Source organism: Arvicanthis niloticus, chromosome 23 (genome assembly GCF_011762505.2).
Source record: "Arvicanthis niloticus isolate mArvNil1 chromosome 23, mArvNil1.pat.X, whole genome shotgun sequence".
NCBI lineage: Eukaryota > Metazoa > Chordata > Mammalia > Rodentia > Muridae > Arvicanthis > Arvicanthis niloticus.
In genome coordinates this window covers 26050801-26067448 of record NC_133430.1, presented here as the reverse complement: position 1 = coordinate 26067448, position 16648 = coordinate 26050801, and the positions used below count along the sequence as shown (strand labels likewise).

At 39.0% G+C, this 16648-nt stretch overlaps 1 protein-coding gene across 3 annotated transcripts in view; it reads right to left on the bottom strand.

Annotated features, from left to right (window-relative positions):
* Positions 1 to 16648, bottom strand: part of Cep128 (centrosomal protein 128) — a 342449-nt gene that overhangs the window by 221596 nt on the left and 104205 nt on the right. For all 3 annotated transcript variants that reach the window (XM_076921486.1, XM_076921487.1, XM_076921489.1), the window contains exons 16-17: positions 14356 to 15006; positions 9363 to 9527 (exon numbers count right to left, since the gene is read on the bottom strand). In XM_076921486.1, coding sequence (XP_076777601.1) covers positions 9363 to 9527; positions 14356 to 15006 — 816 coding nt within the window. The remainder of the gene's footprint in view (positions 1 to 9362; positions 9528 to 14355; positions 15007 to 16648) is intronic.

Below are 16648 nucleotides of genomic sequence, written 5' to 3'. Positions count from 1 at the left end.
AAATCCCAGGTGGGAATCACCCCAGTCCACAGTGTTGGCTTCAACAGACTTAAAAAGTTTTCCAGAAAACAAACAAGAAAGTAGAAATTCAAGTTTAAACTTTCAACCCCCATTTAAGGAAAATTATTCTTGGCTTGAGCCTTTTAGCACCCTCTTCTAAGACAGTATTGAGTAATACAAAGATTATTACCAGCATAATCAAGACGGGGTGGGGTGTGCATTGGCTATATTCCTAAAACTTAGTATTCACAGTTAGAAAAGAGAATACCTTCTAGGGGGTACTTTATGCATTTGCAATGAGGATCATTGTGAGATTATTACATATTTCTCTCAAGCTAAATGTCTAGAAACAGAAATAACATTGATATTTAAAAGTCATCTATTTCTGATGCATTTCAACTTCTGAAACAAAATATGGACAAGAAAACAAACAAACAGAGTTTTAAACAATGCACTTGGAATGAGTGCTGCTTAATTTTCAAAAGAAAAAAATTGCACAGTATCTCAAACAGCAATATCTGAACACTTAGGCATGTCTTGCAAACCATGTGGTCTCTTCCTCCCCCTTTTCCCTTAAAGCATTACTTCTCATGAAAGACAAAGGGGAAGAGGTAGACAGGAATCCCCAAATCACATAGCTAATGTATACCACAGAAAATACCTTCCGTTAATGATGACTAAAACCTACACAACACTGCTTGGCCATCATCTAACAAGAAAATGACATGAGTCAATGAGCACTTTACACAGCAATAACAGAAAACGTTAATAAACACAAACATGGGCAGCCATCTTATGTTCCTTTATAGGGTCAACCAGGGTCAGGAAGGCTAATTAACATGTAAGCAATCACTGAAAACGGTGGGATGTGAAGTCTTCATCTGGCCTTGGCTTGTATACCATAGCCTATCATACACAGAATTACTTGGCCTAATATTTATTGTGGGGATCAAAGGCAACTGCAAAAAGAAAAAAAAAAAAAAAAAAAAAAAAAAAAAAAAAAAAAAACAACTAACTGACTAACTGAACAGGATTTTAGTGGGAAGTGCCTAACATGTCTGCTTTCCTCTCCATGCCTGAAATTATCACCCACGCACTGAAGTGGCAGGTTTCCCAACCAAATCAAGAACTAATACAACAGGCAAATGTGGACTTCAATGCTTTAAGAATCAACTTCTGTGGGGTTCAGGAGGTGGCTGGGTGAATAAATGCTTGTTCTTCAAGCATAAGAATTTTCTTAATGTTGCCTCTTGGGTGTAAAGGATAACAGGTCCCAGTCATGCAAGGACACCAGCAAGGAGCTCAGACATCCAGCACCCATGTGCAAAATCCAGCTGTGGCAGCGTGCACCTGGAACCCCAGCACAGGAAGATGGAGACAAGATCTCTGGACCAGGTGTGATGGCACACACCTTTAATCCAGCACACGGAGAACAGAAGCAGATGGATTTCTGTGAGTTCTAGCCCCAGCCTGATCTACAGGGTGAGATACAGGGCTACAAAGAAGAGACCCAGTCTCTTCAACAACAACCAAAGATTCCCAGGGCTTGCTGACTGGCCATTCTAGCTAGATCGATGGGTTCTACATCACTCAAGGGAAAACCCAGTTAAAGTAAATAAATAAATAAGTAAATAAATAAATAAATATGAACAATGAAAGAAGATACACAACATCTGGGCTACATAGACATGTACACCTACATACATGTACCACACACACACACACACATCTCTGAGGAAACTGTTGGTACAGAAGGCATTCCAGTGGAAAAGAGCCTGAGAACACGTACAGCACCTGTGTTCTCGAGCAGACATAAAGGTTGCTGGTTCTGTGCACCCTGATTTCTTGCCCAGTACAGCCTTGGCCTGAACAGTGTATGCTCACTTCACTTTTGCATCCTGATCTTTTCTTCTCAATAACTGAAACATTATGTCATCCAAGTGTTGGGCCAGTTCATTCTCTGCCAAAGTCAAAGGCTACTTTGAACTTAATAAAAACTTACCCGATTAAATGCAAATTATTCAAATAACGAATAACAAATTATTTAATTACTGACCATTGAAAAGCTTTTGTTTCTCTTAAAAGAATTCTAGCATTGTCACTTAAACTTGCTGTTTTTAAAAAGACAGGAATCTAACAAAAATTCCTTGAAACATCTACTTAGAGCAATGGTTCCAACCTCCCTCATACTGCAATCCTTTTATACAGTTCCTCACGCTGTGGTGACACTCAGCCATACAATTATTCTTGTTGCTGGTTTACAACTGTATTTTTGCTATTATTGTGAATCATAATGAAAATATCTGATATGCAGGATATCTGATTTGTGACTCCAAAGGGGCTGTGGCCCACAGGTTGAAGAGAAGTGCTGATTTAGCGTCTCTGACCTAAGATGTTACTCAGTTAACATGGGGTGACTATAGCTTTTTTCCTACTATCACACCTTACAAAATACAAAATTTTAAAAATGCTTAAATCACCAAAGAAAGAAAATAGTGCACTTAAAAGTAGCCCAAGGCACGAGGCAGGCAATGCTGGCAGTCAGTAGCTCACACCATCTCCTTTATTCTCATTCCTTACAACACTTGGAAGTCACAAGCTTCTCCCTACTCCCATCCAACAGCTGAGCCAGAAGGAGGAGGATGTGATTTTGCCAAGTAGTGAGTACTACATACATTGTACACTCAAATATTTTTCCAAAATCAAAACACTGCAATCATAAGCAGATGTCTAAATAGAAACAAACTTCAGTTTTTTTTCACTGACAGATAACATTGAATGTTTTTATTGTGTATGACACATTTAATGCAGTGTACACACACTGCAGACTGATTAAATCGCACTGAGAAATGTGTTGCCTCGGTGGTTACCATCACTGCTGTGACAGCACTAACATCTACCCTCTTTACATCCCGAAAGCACAGAAACCTGACCTACTCACTCACTGACTTCACAGAAACATTTTATAGGGACATTTCAGGTCTTAATTAGGTTTTTCTAACAAAAATCAATAAATATTTCCATTCCAAAACATGTCAAAGGAAAACATAAAATAGCTGGGTTCAACTACAAAGTAGATTCAATGCCACAAATTCGATGAAAAGACACACACATGGTTCATTTTCCTTACACTAAATAAAGGAGAAAATGAAAAAAAAAAAAAAAAAAAAGTCTGTCTCATACTCTGACTTTACTGTTTCTATCCACTGCCAGGCAAGCTGTTATATTTTTTCAGTTTTAGAGGCCAATGCTGAAAATACTCACAAATGTGATTGGCAAATGTGATTATCATTTGGCAGGTTCCATTTGTATAAGAAAGTTACCCTCAGAGTTTTGTCTCATATAGACATGCCTTGCTTCACACCTCTATGAGTCATGATGCACCAATACATACATTCCTACTCCTTGGACGGCTCAGTCTGTGATGGCACAGCACTTCCTGGCAGTTTCACTCAAGTTACTTAATCTCGTCCTCATAAAGAGCTAATAACAGAAAGCTAGGTCTTCTGAAGACAACTCGGGGCAGCTACTAAAATAAGCAAGTATTCCTTTATACAGCTGAGCATCTCAGATACACTCTAGCATCTGCAGACAAACCACAGAAGGTTCCTACTGAGTCTCATAGGATGGCAACATCAAGATTGGTTGCATGCTTCCTACTTCCAAAGCAGACATCGGGCAATCTGATTCGTCTTCAGGCTGGGTCCTATGATGCTTTAGATAATGTAATCTTTGCCTCTAGTCCACTGTGCCTAATAAACTTAACAGAGCTAGCACACAGACGTTTGTGATATATAAAACTGACAAGCCTGAAGGACTTTAAAGGAGAGCATTAAAGGAAAAAGGTGAAATGATGGTGGCTGGTACCTCTAGCTTCCTCTAGGTATGGGTAGCTCAAAGAAGTATATTTAATAATTCAAATCAGAATACTCAAGAATATATGTGTGTCTCTGTGTGTATACTCTCAAAACATATAATTTCTCATTTTCTTGTATAGCTGAAATAAAAGTAATCACTAACACTGGAAATAAATTTGCTTTTGAAGCTTGTTTGAAAATTAGAAAACTAACACTGAACTTATCTTCTATGTTTTCACCATTTTTCCATTGGTTATAAATATATCTGCAGGATGGAAAGAGGGCTCAGACATTAAAGGCTCGGCTCACAACTAAAAAGATAAATATATCTGCACCAACTATTGGATATATTATTTAACAATATGGCTAAAATGTACAAATTAAGGAAAAAACCAATGCGTTCAGTATAAACATAATAATCGACTAAATATTGTAAAAAATTTAAGGGCTCAATTATTTTTAAAATATTATACAAGCATGCTCAACATTAAAATCCATCTTAATACACAAGCTACACAATGCAATCTGCACAATGACTGTGAAACCTCCAACAACATCATTCATAAACTTCTACCTATTAGAATATGATTTTTAAAATTAAATCAGACACAGTTCTGCATACTTCAGACATATTAAAAAAATCAACATTATTACCCACTCACTCTGGTAGATTCTCTTATGCTAGTGAAACCAATATAAATATGTCTGAGATACAGTGAACACTATTATGAATTTTGAGACAAATGCCAGCAGAATCCAAAGATTAATATCAACAAATCATTTTAAAACAATGGAAGAAAGAAAGAATTTTTCCCATAAAACTTAAGTTGAAGAAATAATAAACTTTAATAGCAGTACACATAAAAGAAAATTAATTCTGTACCATTTCAAAACAGCGTTCTGCCTGTTAAGAAGCTTAACAAAGTCTGAAATGTATGTGTAAACATTCTGTAGGTTATATAATACTTGTCCCCTTTGTCATGGACAATGGAAAAATAACACTTGACAAAGTAACAATCAGATATTAGAAAAAATACATTTTAATACAACATAACACCACTAAATCTATGAGTAAGATGCAGAAGGCAGTTCCTCATTGCACACAAAATCACCGCAATCTTCCACCGCCAAGCAATGCCGTCACTGTTGCTAATGCCTTCTAAGAATTTTAATGCAGTCTTGGCAGTTCTTACCATAGCTTATGACAAGAAATAAAAGATACAAACAGAATGGGATTTCAAAACGTGTGTGTGTGTGTGTGTGTGTGTGTGTGTGTGTAAGAGAGAGAGAGAAAGTTTCACATTTATGCTACTGTTAAATATGTACAAGCAAGAATACTGCTGTTACATAAAGACCTCCCTTTGGGTTATAACTAAGAAAAGGAAGTGCTGTTAATCTGTTTCATTCCGTGAAACTACATCTGTCAAGTCACTGTGTTGCTCAAGCAGTGATTTAAAGGCTACTAGTCCGTAGCCTTTGCTTCACTAACAATAGATAATTTTTTGTTTCATCTTATATTTCTGTTACTGTTCTTTTCTGTTACATGTTATGTGCACAGATATGTGCCTAGCACTTACCTACCATGTGTCAGGCCTTTGTGCCTTATCCTAGATATGAAAAGATAACCAAAGTGTGATTCCTCTCTTCTAAAACCAAGCACAGCCACAAACCTGCCTGTTGGGAGCCGACTTTAAGCAGAAAGCGGCTAGAAAGCAGCTATCAACTTTGCAGCCATCTGGAACCATATACCCTGATAGAGACTTGTTTTTCAACAGCCTACAACAGCTGAAGCACACTCTGACAAACATCTTGTTTACCCCACATAGCTTGTTTTGCTGTTTAGTGTCCCCAGCTGCATGGTGCACGTGGTAAAATGTTTTCACCGGTGTTCTCCTGCTTGTGCTTATAAATACCCAGGATTTCCTTGTAGTGGTGTGGTGTAGTAGTAGTAGGTGTAGTGGGGGTCAGTAGGAGGTGTGAATATAGTCTGTGGGAGACAGTAAAGGAGACTTGACCACACACCCTGTCTTGTCTCCATTCTTCGAGTCTCTTGCCCCTTTATCCCCACTCTCTCTCTTGACCAGAGCACTTAGCCCCAAAGTGTGGGGCAGTGTGGACAGCAACATAGTAGCCCAAAGCGTGGGGCAGTGAGAGCCACAACACCTGCCCATCTGTCTGGTTCATTAGCAGTATACCTTCAAACACTTGTGAATGGACTGCCAATTCTGTCAAACAGTATCAACTCTGGGAACCATTTGTATCAAATGATCAACACTATAGTTCTAAACTTTTCATCAACAAAGTCCTATGACTTTATCAGGTGACAGCAGACGACTCCTACTCCTCACCACCAGCACAATGACGACGACAACTACAACAACCACTACCATCATCATCATCATCACCATCACTACCATCATCATCATCATCATCATGTCAATGGGAGGAGTAGCAGCAGTGTGTTGTGGTTTGGATGAGAATGGGCCCCATAGACTCATCTGTTTGAATGCTTGGATCCCAATTGGTGGAACTCTTTGGGAAGTATAAGCACATATGAACTTGTTGGAGGAAATGTGTCACTGGGAGTGAGCTCTGAAGTTTCAAAAGCACACATCTGATCCAGTCTAGTTCTGTCTGCCTCCTGTTCTCCTAGTTCTCCTGCCTCTTCTGAGGCTCAGGCAGTAAGCTCTCAGATACTGCTCCAGTGCCCACTTGTCTACTGCCCTGCTCCCTGTCATAATGATCACTGACTACTCTGAAACTATCAGCAAGCCCCTACTAGAATGCTTTCTTTTAAAAACTCCATTGACCATAGTGTCTCTTCACAACAACACAGACATAACTGGGCTGGATAGATTTATGTTACCTTAACACAAGCTAAAGCCACTGGAAGAGAAGAAACCTCAATTGAAGAAACGCCTCTGTAAGATCCTGCTGTACCATGTTTTCTTAATTAGTGATTGATGGGGAGCCTAGGGTGGGTGGTGCTATAACTGGGCTGGTGTCCTGGGTTCTGTAAGAAAGCAGGTTGACCAAGCCATAAAGAGCAAGCCAGTATGCAGCACTCCTCCATGGCTTCTGTCTCAGCTCCTGCTCCCAGGTTCCTGCCCTATTTGAGTTCCTGTTCTGACTTCCTTTGATGATGAACAGTGATGTGGAAGTGTAAGCCAGTCCCCAAGTTGTTTTTGGTAGTGGTGTTTCATCACAGCACATGATAACCCTAAGACAATTACAAGACACAGTCTATGGTTCATGCTGATTGGTTGATTGCTTGGTTGAATCATTAGTCAGCAAATATTGGAAGCTTAGCAGAAACAATACAAGACAATAATACCAGTTAATAATGCCACTAATATATCAGACATGAAATGCTGAACCAAGTACTTTATATATTTTTTCATAAATTCTTACAAGGAATAAAGGTATTATTATAATCTTCTAAAAACAAAACCAAGGCTTGATGTTTAGTAAACTTATAAAAAGACACACAGCTCCAAAACAGAGTTCAAACTCACTTACCCACACTCCTAATGCTACCTCACAGAGAAAACCCTCTCTGTGGGGTACAATATAACAATATTATAATCTATTCTGTTCTTTACTAAGGAAGTTTTTATATATATATATATATATATATATATATATATACATATATATATATCAGAAGTATTAAATATAATGCAAGACATATTGTATAAAACCCTTTGGATTCATGGGTTCCAAAACATATTCAACAACAACAACAAAAAAAATAGAAATCCATCCACTAAACATGTCCATATGTTTTTTCTTGTCATTATTTCCTAAGTACTGGCATATGATCATATGTACTTATGTGTTGTACATAATGTAAAGATAACGTAGAATACATGAGAGGATATATAATTACACTGTTCCAGGTTTTTTCAAGGGACTTGAGTATCTGAAGATTTCATGTTTTGTGGGGGAAGCTGCAACTAATTTCCCGTCACCAAGGAAGATATATTTCATATGTGTCCTTTAAGGTATTAAGACCATCTTCACTCTGCACTGGAACACACAGTCAGGACTTGACTAAATCGAACATTCCAAATGCAAAAATTCAAAATCTCTCTGAAGAGACCTAAAATTCACACTTTTTGAGCACAACAAGAAGCTGACCTCAATGGTTTTCAACCAAAACACAATCAAGACAAAAAACCACAAAATTGCTTTCAGATTTTACATGTAAGAAATGTTAAAAAAAAAAAAAAAAAAAAAAAAGAATGACTCTTGTGTTTGACTTTGCTCCTGTTCTCAAGGTACCTAATTATATACATACAAATACTCAAAAATTCAGAAGTTCAAAAATCAGAAACATTCTGGCTTCAAACACTTCCAAAAACTGGATACTGTGTACATAGTTCTACCAAGTAAAAAGGTCAGTCATAGAACTGTGTCTCTTCTAGATCCTGCCCTGGGCACCGTGCCTGAGTACACGCTCAATACACAGCAATGTAACTCCATCATTAACTCTACAAACTTGGTTCTAAGGTGAATATCCTATTTCTGTGAATCTGTGACATACACACCTGGGCCATCACCAACAGAAGTGGGTAAGACACACTTAGGATAAATAAAGAAGAATGAACTTTACATTTTCAACTGACTACAGTTTTTAGTAATATTTTAAAGATTTATTTTTATTTACAAATAGGTTTAGGTGTGTGGGTGTACTACATAACATGTGTGGGTGCCTGTGGAGGACAGAAGGTGTTAGATCACCTGGAGCTAGAGATACAGGTAGTTGGTGAGCAGCCTGATGTGGGTGAAGGGAACCAAACTAGGGTCTGTGGAAGAGCAGCAAAGGCTCTTAGCCTCTGAGCTATCTCTCTAGCCACTTGGCAATATGTCTTAAATGCGGATACGAAAATATAAACCATTTAACACAATATTCCAGACAACATTTTAGTTGTGGAAAAGGCAGCATCATATCCACAGCAACAACACACTGGTTATGGATACATGAGGTATGCACAGTACTAGAGATGAGGAAAGCAGAGCAGGCCATGATAGTAGCTAGCACACAGTGGGTAAGCATACATACCTGGAATCCCGGCACCCGGGAGGCTGAGACAGGAGGATTAAAAAAAAGAAAGAAAGAGTGGAAGAGGGGGATGAAAAGGAGGAGGGGAAGAGGAAAGAGAAGGGGAAGAAGGAATGTTGGGGACAGTGGGAGGACAGATGTAAGCAGGCAAGAGACTACCCTGAAATTACTAAATTTAAAGATATTTAATTGCAAATTCTAAACTAGCTTCAACCTTGTCTTTGAAGGCAAGTAAGAAAAGCCTAGTAATCTGAAGACCTAGTAAGAAATTTAAAACAAATGTACTAGACTGTGATTGGTTGAAATAATAAACAAACTGTCTTTTTCCATGGCACCGATATCACTTTCCTGCAGACTTAGAGTACTATTCCTTAAGCAGCATGCATAACGTACATTTTAAAACCTTAGTTCTTTAAGTCAGAATTTCTTTACTCTTTTACCTTTTCCTCTAGTTCCTCCTTCAGACTCTGGTATTTTAGCTTCAGCTTTTTGTTCTCATTTTCGTTCTGGGTTAATTCCTCCGTCAGTTTCTCGCACTGTGATTTCAACTTCTCCAGCTGGCCGAGATGGGCTTTAGCCATATTCTTCTCTTCCAAGCTTTCTGCCTGATGTAAAGACAAGGAGAAAAAAAGAAAGCTGACTTGACCGGCTGCAAAACGGAATCCACACTGCAGCAGCGGGGAGAGAACAGGGCGACTTTGGCCGATCTTGTTCATCCGAGACAACAAACACAAAGCAAGTGCTCTTTGCATGCACTCAGTACCTCTCAAACACTTGCTAGGTGACAGGGACCACAACACGGAGCTGAAGATGACAGATACTAACTCTAAAGTAGAAGGAGAAAACAGCCAACTTAACATCAATGAAGGCAAAGTCTTTCCTGGGTATCTTGGTAAAACAGAGAGACTCACTACTGAGCAAGGAATGCATTCCTGAAGAAGATCCCCATAAAGATGCTTCAAGAGGATGCTTCTGGCTGCTCAGCTTCCTCACCTACAAAAGAGGGGCTTAACCCTCTTCCCTCCTGGATGTTAGGAAAGACTCACAGGCTTTTCATATAATGTAAATATTGGTACTACTCTCACAGGACATAAAGAACAGTATGAATGAGTTGTCCACCACTAATAATGTAATAAAATCCTTTCTGATCTAATTTATTTGGATATAACCAAACTCAGCATTTTTGTTGTTCATTTCTTTTTGAGATTGTGATTTAGTTATGTTTCGCCCTTCCCTCTCCTTTCTCCAAACCTTCCATAATACCTCTTCTACATTGATGTGGAAACACAAAGACCAAGTACAGCCAAACCAAGAATATGCAGGAGGTGTCACCATACAGGACTGCAAGTGTCAGCAACAGCGGGCTATTACTGCCCTATTGACTCCTGTTTTGAAGCTCAAGCCACCAGAAACTAGTAGCTTATGCAGGCGTAACACAAATAAAAGCAGAGAGGACCTGAACCCAGCAACGCTCCCTAACACCTGCAATCTCACCAGGAATGCTGCCATAAGGCTTTACAAGACCCTGAGCACATCCTCAGTCAGAACTTGACACACCACTCACTAGCAGTCAAAGAGCAATCCCATACGCTCTGCTTAAACTATGTTTTAATACTTAACATGTATGTGCTTTCTTTTTCTTTTGCAGTTGGTGCTAAATGCATGGAACGCATGTCTACACTAGGCAAACGCTCTACCTAAGCTAAATAATAAGGCCTGCCTCCTTCATTATGATATCTATTACACGTGGTTAATTAGGTACATAGGAGCACAATCACTGGAAACAAATTCCTGAGAGAAGTTTTGAGAGTTTTAAACAAAATCTATATTTTATTTACTCCACAAAATTCAGCTAAGACCTCATGCCACTTTGAATTAACAAAGGAATTGATTTTTTTATGAGCAATCCTGTATTCACAGGCCCAAAATAAATTTACAAAATAAAGTCTCTCATCAGGAAAATTGGCTCAATTACAATTTTAAGTTTCAGTAGACTGCTTTTTACTTTACTTTATGCCCCATAAAAAAAAAAGCAGAGGTGAGTAGGAACACTCTGGTGAAGGTCACTGACTCCTGGAACCCGCTCCCAGCCCCTCAGGAGACAGTGTGCCCCTCCCCTACCCACTCTATCCAGGCCTAACCATGCCTCATTTGAAATCGGGCAAGACCTAGACCTAGATCTACACGGCTAAAGTTGCAAAATTCTATTATTAGAGGCTTTTCTTCCACTCAGAGCCTATTTTTAAAGATACCAATTCTTAATTTCCCTAATACTTTACCTGTTTGATGACTTTTCTTAAAATTACATCAGCGTTTCATTTGAGGATTTGCAAAGTCGTATGCTCACAATAAGCACGGGACTTCCTATTCCTATGTCAGTGGTAAAGCAATCAAAGTGCTATCACTTTACCAATAGCACAGAGCCAACAGTGGCAAAAGCACATCCTTCAGCTTTCCACTCAAGCCAACAAATCTGAACGTACGATGTTCTTGTAGAGACGACCCTGAACCTACTCAATCTGAACAAATCGTTACCAGTTCCTGGTAAGCACCGTGAAGCTCATCAGATACTGTAAATGGTGCGGGTAGCAGCAGCTATGGACATGAAAGGACCATTATCAACAAAACAACCATAAGCACTGCCTCACACAGCTGACAACATTCCATGACCATCATGCAGAACCCAACCTTCCTTTGAGGTTCACACACCCCTCCACTCCTCTCATGCTTGGTGACAACAGCTGAGGGACTGATCATGCCCTCCACAGAGGTTTCTGACACATGACCAATCAAGTTGCTTCATAAAAGTACCACAAATGCCCAAATGTCCCCCTCAGAATTATGGAACTTACTCTGATCCCTTCACTCACCCGCACAATGGAAACTCACTGGATGACCACTTAACTCAAAATCTGCCCGTGAGGGATTTCTGAATGAATAAAAAAATCTCTAACAGCGCTCTCATTGGTTGAATGGCAGTACTCACAAGCCCCCGTGCTGGTCTATACCCACCTTCCTATCAAATGTCTGCCTATTGCTATTCAACTCTACTTTTACCGGTTTTAACAACTGTGTAGCCCATCCCTACCAATGAACATTCATAATGGTGTCTTATAAAACCTGCAGAGGAAAGATGCCTTGTTGAGTACAAGAACACTCTACCTTAGATCCAGGACCCACACATTTCCTTTTGGACCTTTGTCTTAAAATAGAATGAGCACATTTTTACTTCTTTTAGTTTGTCTGTCTCATGTGACATTAAATATTTTATTTTATTTTTATTTTTATTTTTATTTTTATTTTTATTTTTATTTTTATTTTATGTGTAGGGGTGTTTTGCCTAGATGTTCTATCTGTGTACCACAGACATGCCTGGAACTCATGGAGACCAGAAGAGGACATCAGATCCCTTTGAACTAGAATTATAGACAATTCTAAGTACTTTGTGGTCCTGGGACTTGAACCTCAGTCCTCTGGAGGAGCAGCCAGTGCTTTTAACTGCTGAGCCATCTCTCCAGCCCCATTAGTCATGCTTTTCTTTAAATATCCTCTGGGTTTCCAAGATCCCACTCTCCCCTGTTTGTCTCTCGTGTGGTCTTTTATTCTTATTTTCTAGAACCTATTTTTCAGTTCTTTCTTTGAATGTTGACATTCTAGAGACTTATTCTTTTCTTTTTCCTTGCACAATAGCCAAATCCTGTGAGACCTAACACTTGTGAGTTCAAGGATCCCACACAATTTCATTCTAATTTCAAGTTCCTCTTACCTCCTGACTCTATTTGTACTTGGTAACTAGACCTGCATAATTAAGTGTAAGGCCCTGCCTCCTAACTCAACAAAGTAAGAAACTAGACTTGATATTGCTCTCTCCAGATTTCCTGTACTGTCTACATATTCTAAGTTCAGAAAAAGTGACATGATTCACCTACCTATCAAACTTCCTACCCAGTTGTCAGTTCTAAATCCTTCCCAGGAGAACTCGAGCAGCTGACTGCATGGATTCAAATCCATATCTCCATGCTTGTGTCTCAGTTTCCTTCTGAGTGAGAAAGCACTGCACACTAGCATCAGGAATGATGCATTCAATGATTAGCCCATATAAAGTCCTTACAGCTATAACTGACACAACATACTCAAAAATATTTTCTGATGGTATTATTGCAATGATCAATCAATCAGCAAATAATATGAGCTCATCTTCATAACCCTAATTCTTGTGTTGTTCATGCCTTCATCACTCTAAAGGGCTATTGCCCCCTATTTAATAAATATTTAAATATGTTCCAGGTTTTCCATCTCCCATTTGGGACATCAGCTTATGTGACATCATGTCCTGGTCCTGCATATAGGAGACAGCGGGGTTTTTTCTTAGTAGCATGCAACAATGGTGTACCTTAAAACTGTGGTGTCAAGGACTCCTAGCAACATGCCATCTATTGTCCTCTCCTCCACTCTAATCTGCCACCTCAGTTAATGGCACTAAAATGGCGTCAGCCAGAAGACAAAACTGAGAAAAAAAAAAAAGTCTATAAAGTGTATTCTACTGGTATCAGCTACTGCAAATATCATTTTCTCTTATCTTCAGTACTTTTAAAGTACTAGTTGCATTTCAAAAACTTCTGAAGAAAAAGGACTATTAAACTTTACCAATGTATCCAACCGCTCACCTATTACACAAATATGTGCAAGGTTTCAGAATATCAGGAACTGTCTGAGCCACTGATGGTAACAGCTAAAGCAAACCCAAATTTCATGAGTTCCACTCTGACTAAGGAAAATTAAAAACATAATTATATGGAGCCTATACCACTTAAGTGTGATACAGACAAGGCAAAGCAAGGAGACGGATCAATTTAACACATCTGATGATCTGCTATATCAAACGACTGCGCTGCACGGTGACGACGCCAGTTCCATTTGACCTTAAAACCATTTCCACAAATGTGAGAGCTCAATCAGAAATTTACCCATGCAGCTTTGATTTGAAACAGAAAGAATAAATTGCAGAGGCCTTGTGTTTCCACAGCCTGTACGCTGTGTCTCCTTAGTTACCATATGAATAAAGACTGTGGCTATAGCTTCAATGGCCTTGACAAGTTTTTGCCTTTTGTATTTTAAAAGGTCATAAATGTCGAATGAGGGCACGTTTCAGGACCAGGACTTACTGCCACCTCTACCTTTCCTGAACTCCCAAAATAACTCAATGTTCACTTTAAAGGGCTCCCGTCTTCTGAAACAGATGCTCCCAGGTGGCTGTTATAACTCATTTCGACCTGGCCAAACAGGCATGAATAAACCCCTTTATTGTTGGTTTTATCTTTGCTGCAATGCTTGGGAATACTGAATGATCTCTAAAGTTTATGCTTTATTAACTTCCTGAGCCACCAAAAAAGAAATTCCATCAGTACCATCAAGATAATTGAGCCTAGGTACCTTCAGCGTCCTGATATGGTTCTCGGCTTCACTCTTCTCCTTCCTAAAGTGCTTCATCAGCTCCTGGATATTCTGCTCATGCTTCGTCTTCACGCTCTCCAATGATGAGGTAAGGTCTTCCAGCTCCCTCTGGTGAACATCTCGTTCTAACTTTAACTGTGTGAGAGCAGTGGCCGTTTCTTCTTCTTTAGATTTTACCTGGCCTGTCAGCTCAGAAAGGTCCCTGAGCACAGCTTTCCTGGCTCTCTCTTCCTCAGCCAGTTTATTAGCGAGATCTGCTCGGATGGCACTCAAGTCCTTGATGGACTCTTGCATCTCAAGAAGTTTGACTTTGTCCTGGGACTGGCTCTTCTTTAGCTCTGTAATTTCATCCTCCAGGCGAATTTTCTCAGCTTTTACCTGGCTTTGAAACTTACTCTGTCTTTTCAACTCATTTTCCAGCCTATGGATGGTGTCGAGGGATTTCTTGACCTCCAGTTCGAGTTCAGCTCGTTGGGACTCAATGTCATTGAGTTTCTTCTCCTTACAGTGCAGCTCCTCCTCCTGCAGGGCACGCTTGCTTAAGACTTCATTGAGTTCCTTCCTGAGATTCTCCATCTGCTGTAATGCTGCACAAAGCTGGCTTTTCAATTCATCCCTCTCTTTTAGAACCTAGTGAGTTAAGAACACACACACACACACACAAAAAAAAAAAAAAAAAAAAAAAAAGGTTACTGCAAAGTCCACCGTGGGTCTTCCAAGTAACAAAATAAAATCTAATCTATAAGGGAAAGAAATTTTCACCAAATCATATTTTGCATATTTTAATAAAAAACTATTATAAGGCTAGAAATGGGGTAAACATATACCCATTATATACCTAAATAAAATGACATATTATAATACCACACTGGGATGAATATGTACTTCAGATACCCATTGCCAGAATCATAATAATCAGTAATTACTTAAATGTAAGATAAAATCGGGCAAAGGAATAAAGAAAAACCACTTCTATTGTGACTTACTGGAACTTATACTAAAGCATTGCCTAAAACAACAGGAATATATGTTCCAGTGACACACTCAAAAAGAAGAGGTAAAAGATAATATGGGGAACAGCTAGACAACATCTAAAAATGGTAATGATCCATGTCACCTGTGGTAAACTAATCAAATAATACCAATACCTGCTTTAAAAAGGCAGCATCCAACAACCATAAGTCTTGAGAACCCACACAGGTGGTCATAAGCTCTTTAAGAGGAGCGCAGGTCAGGAAGAGAAATGCATCACCTACAGGGGACTGCACTGGGTGACAGGGGCCAAGAACCAACCTCCGTGGTCTCTGGTTCTCACCACACACTCACTACAACTGGCAGCAGCAGCCGCTGGAGCCAAAGTTGTTTCTACAGCTCATGGGTACCAAGAGCAAGCTTAGGTTTGCTGCAGATTCTCACTACGCCCTCCTCACCATGACATTGTAATTTTAGTTTTGGGGTTTTTTTCCTTTTTATTTGTAACTGAAAAAAAAAATAATGCAGTCTATATTTGTAAGATGCAGTAAGATAAAAATTAAGATTCCTTTCAGAAACTGAAAGGTCAATCTGAAACAATTACACATATTTTGTATAATTACATAAAATCACATATATAGAGACATGGAAGAATGAAGAGGTAAAATTATCAAGGAGGACAAAGGAGACAAAAAAAAAAAAAAAAGAAAAGAAAAAAAAACCCCACCAAGTAGAGGTAAGAAATAGATAGTAAGATGCTATGAGGGAAACTATATCCAACACACTATACATACACGCATGCATACATACAAATAAAATGAAATTAAATAAAGGGAAAAGGAAAGAGAAAAAACAAGCAGTTGACCTTTGACCTGAGAAAACTGAATTTGCTTTATCAGTTCAACCATAAATAGGCTTATAAGCTTAAAATTCTAAATCATGTATCTTCAAAGAAATAACAACTAGCTCATGCTAGGATTCAGCACCATGGCTTTCTCTAGTCGTTACCACCGTGTTCTTGGACTTTCCAGCCATGAGCACTGTGAGGCCAATACAATTCTATTGCTTCTTCTCAGTCTATGGCCTTCTGTTACAAGAGGTAACCAACCACTTTACATAAGCTGTGATAACAGATACAGTTCCAGGAATTAAAGAGAAACACCTTTCTAGTGGAATCATTGTATTTATCCTACTAAAGAAGATGAAGATGCCCTGTGAGGTTAGTGTGGCAATAATCTAAGAGGAGACGACTTAAATATATGATTCATGCTTAGAAAAAGAGACCACAGTGATCCTAGCC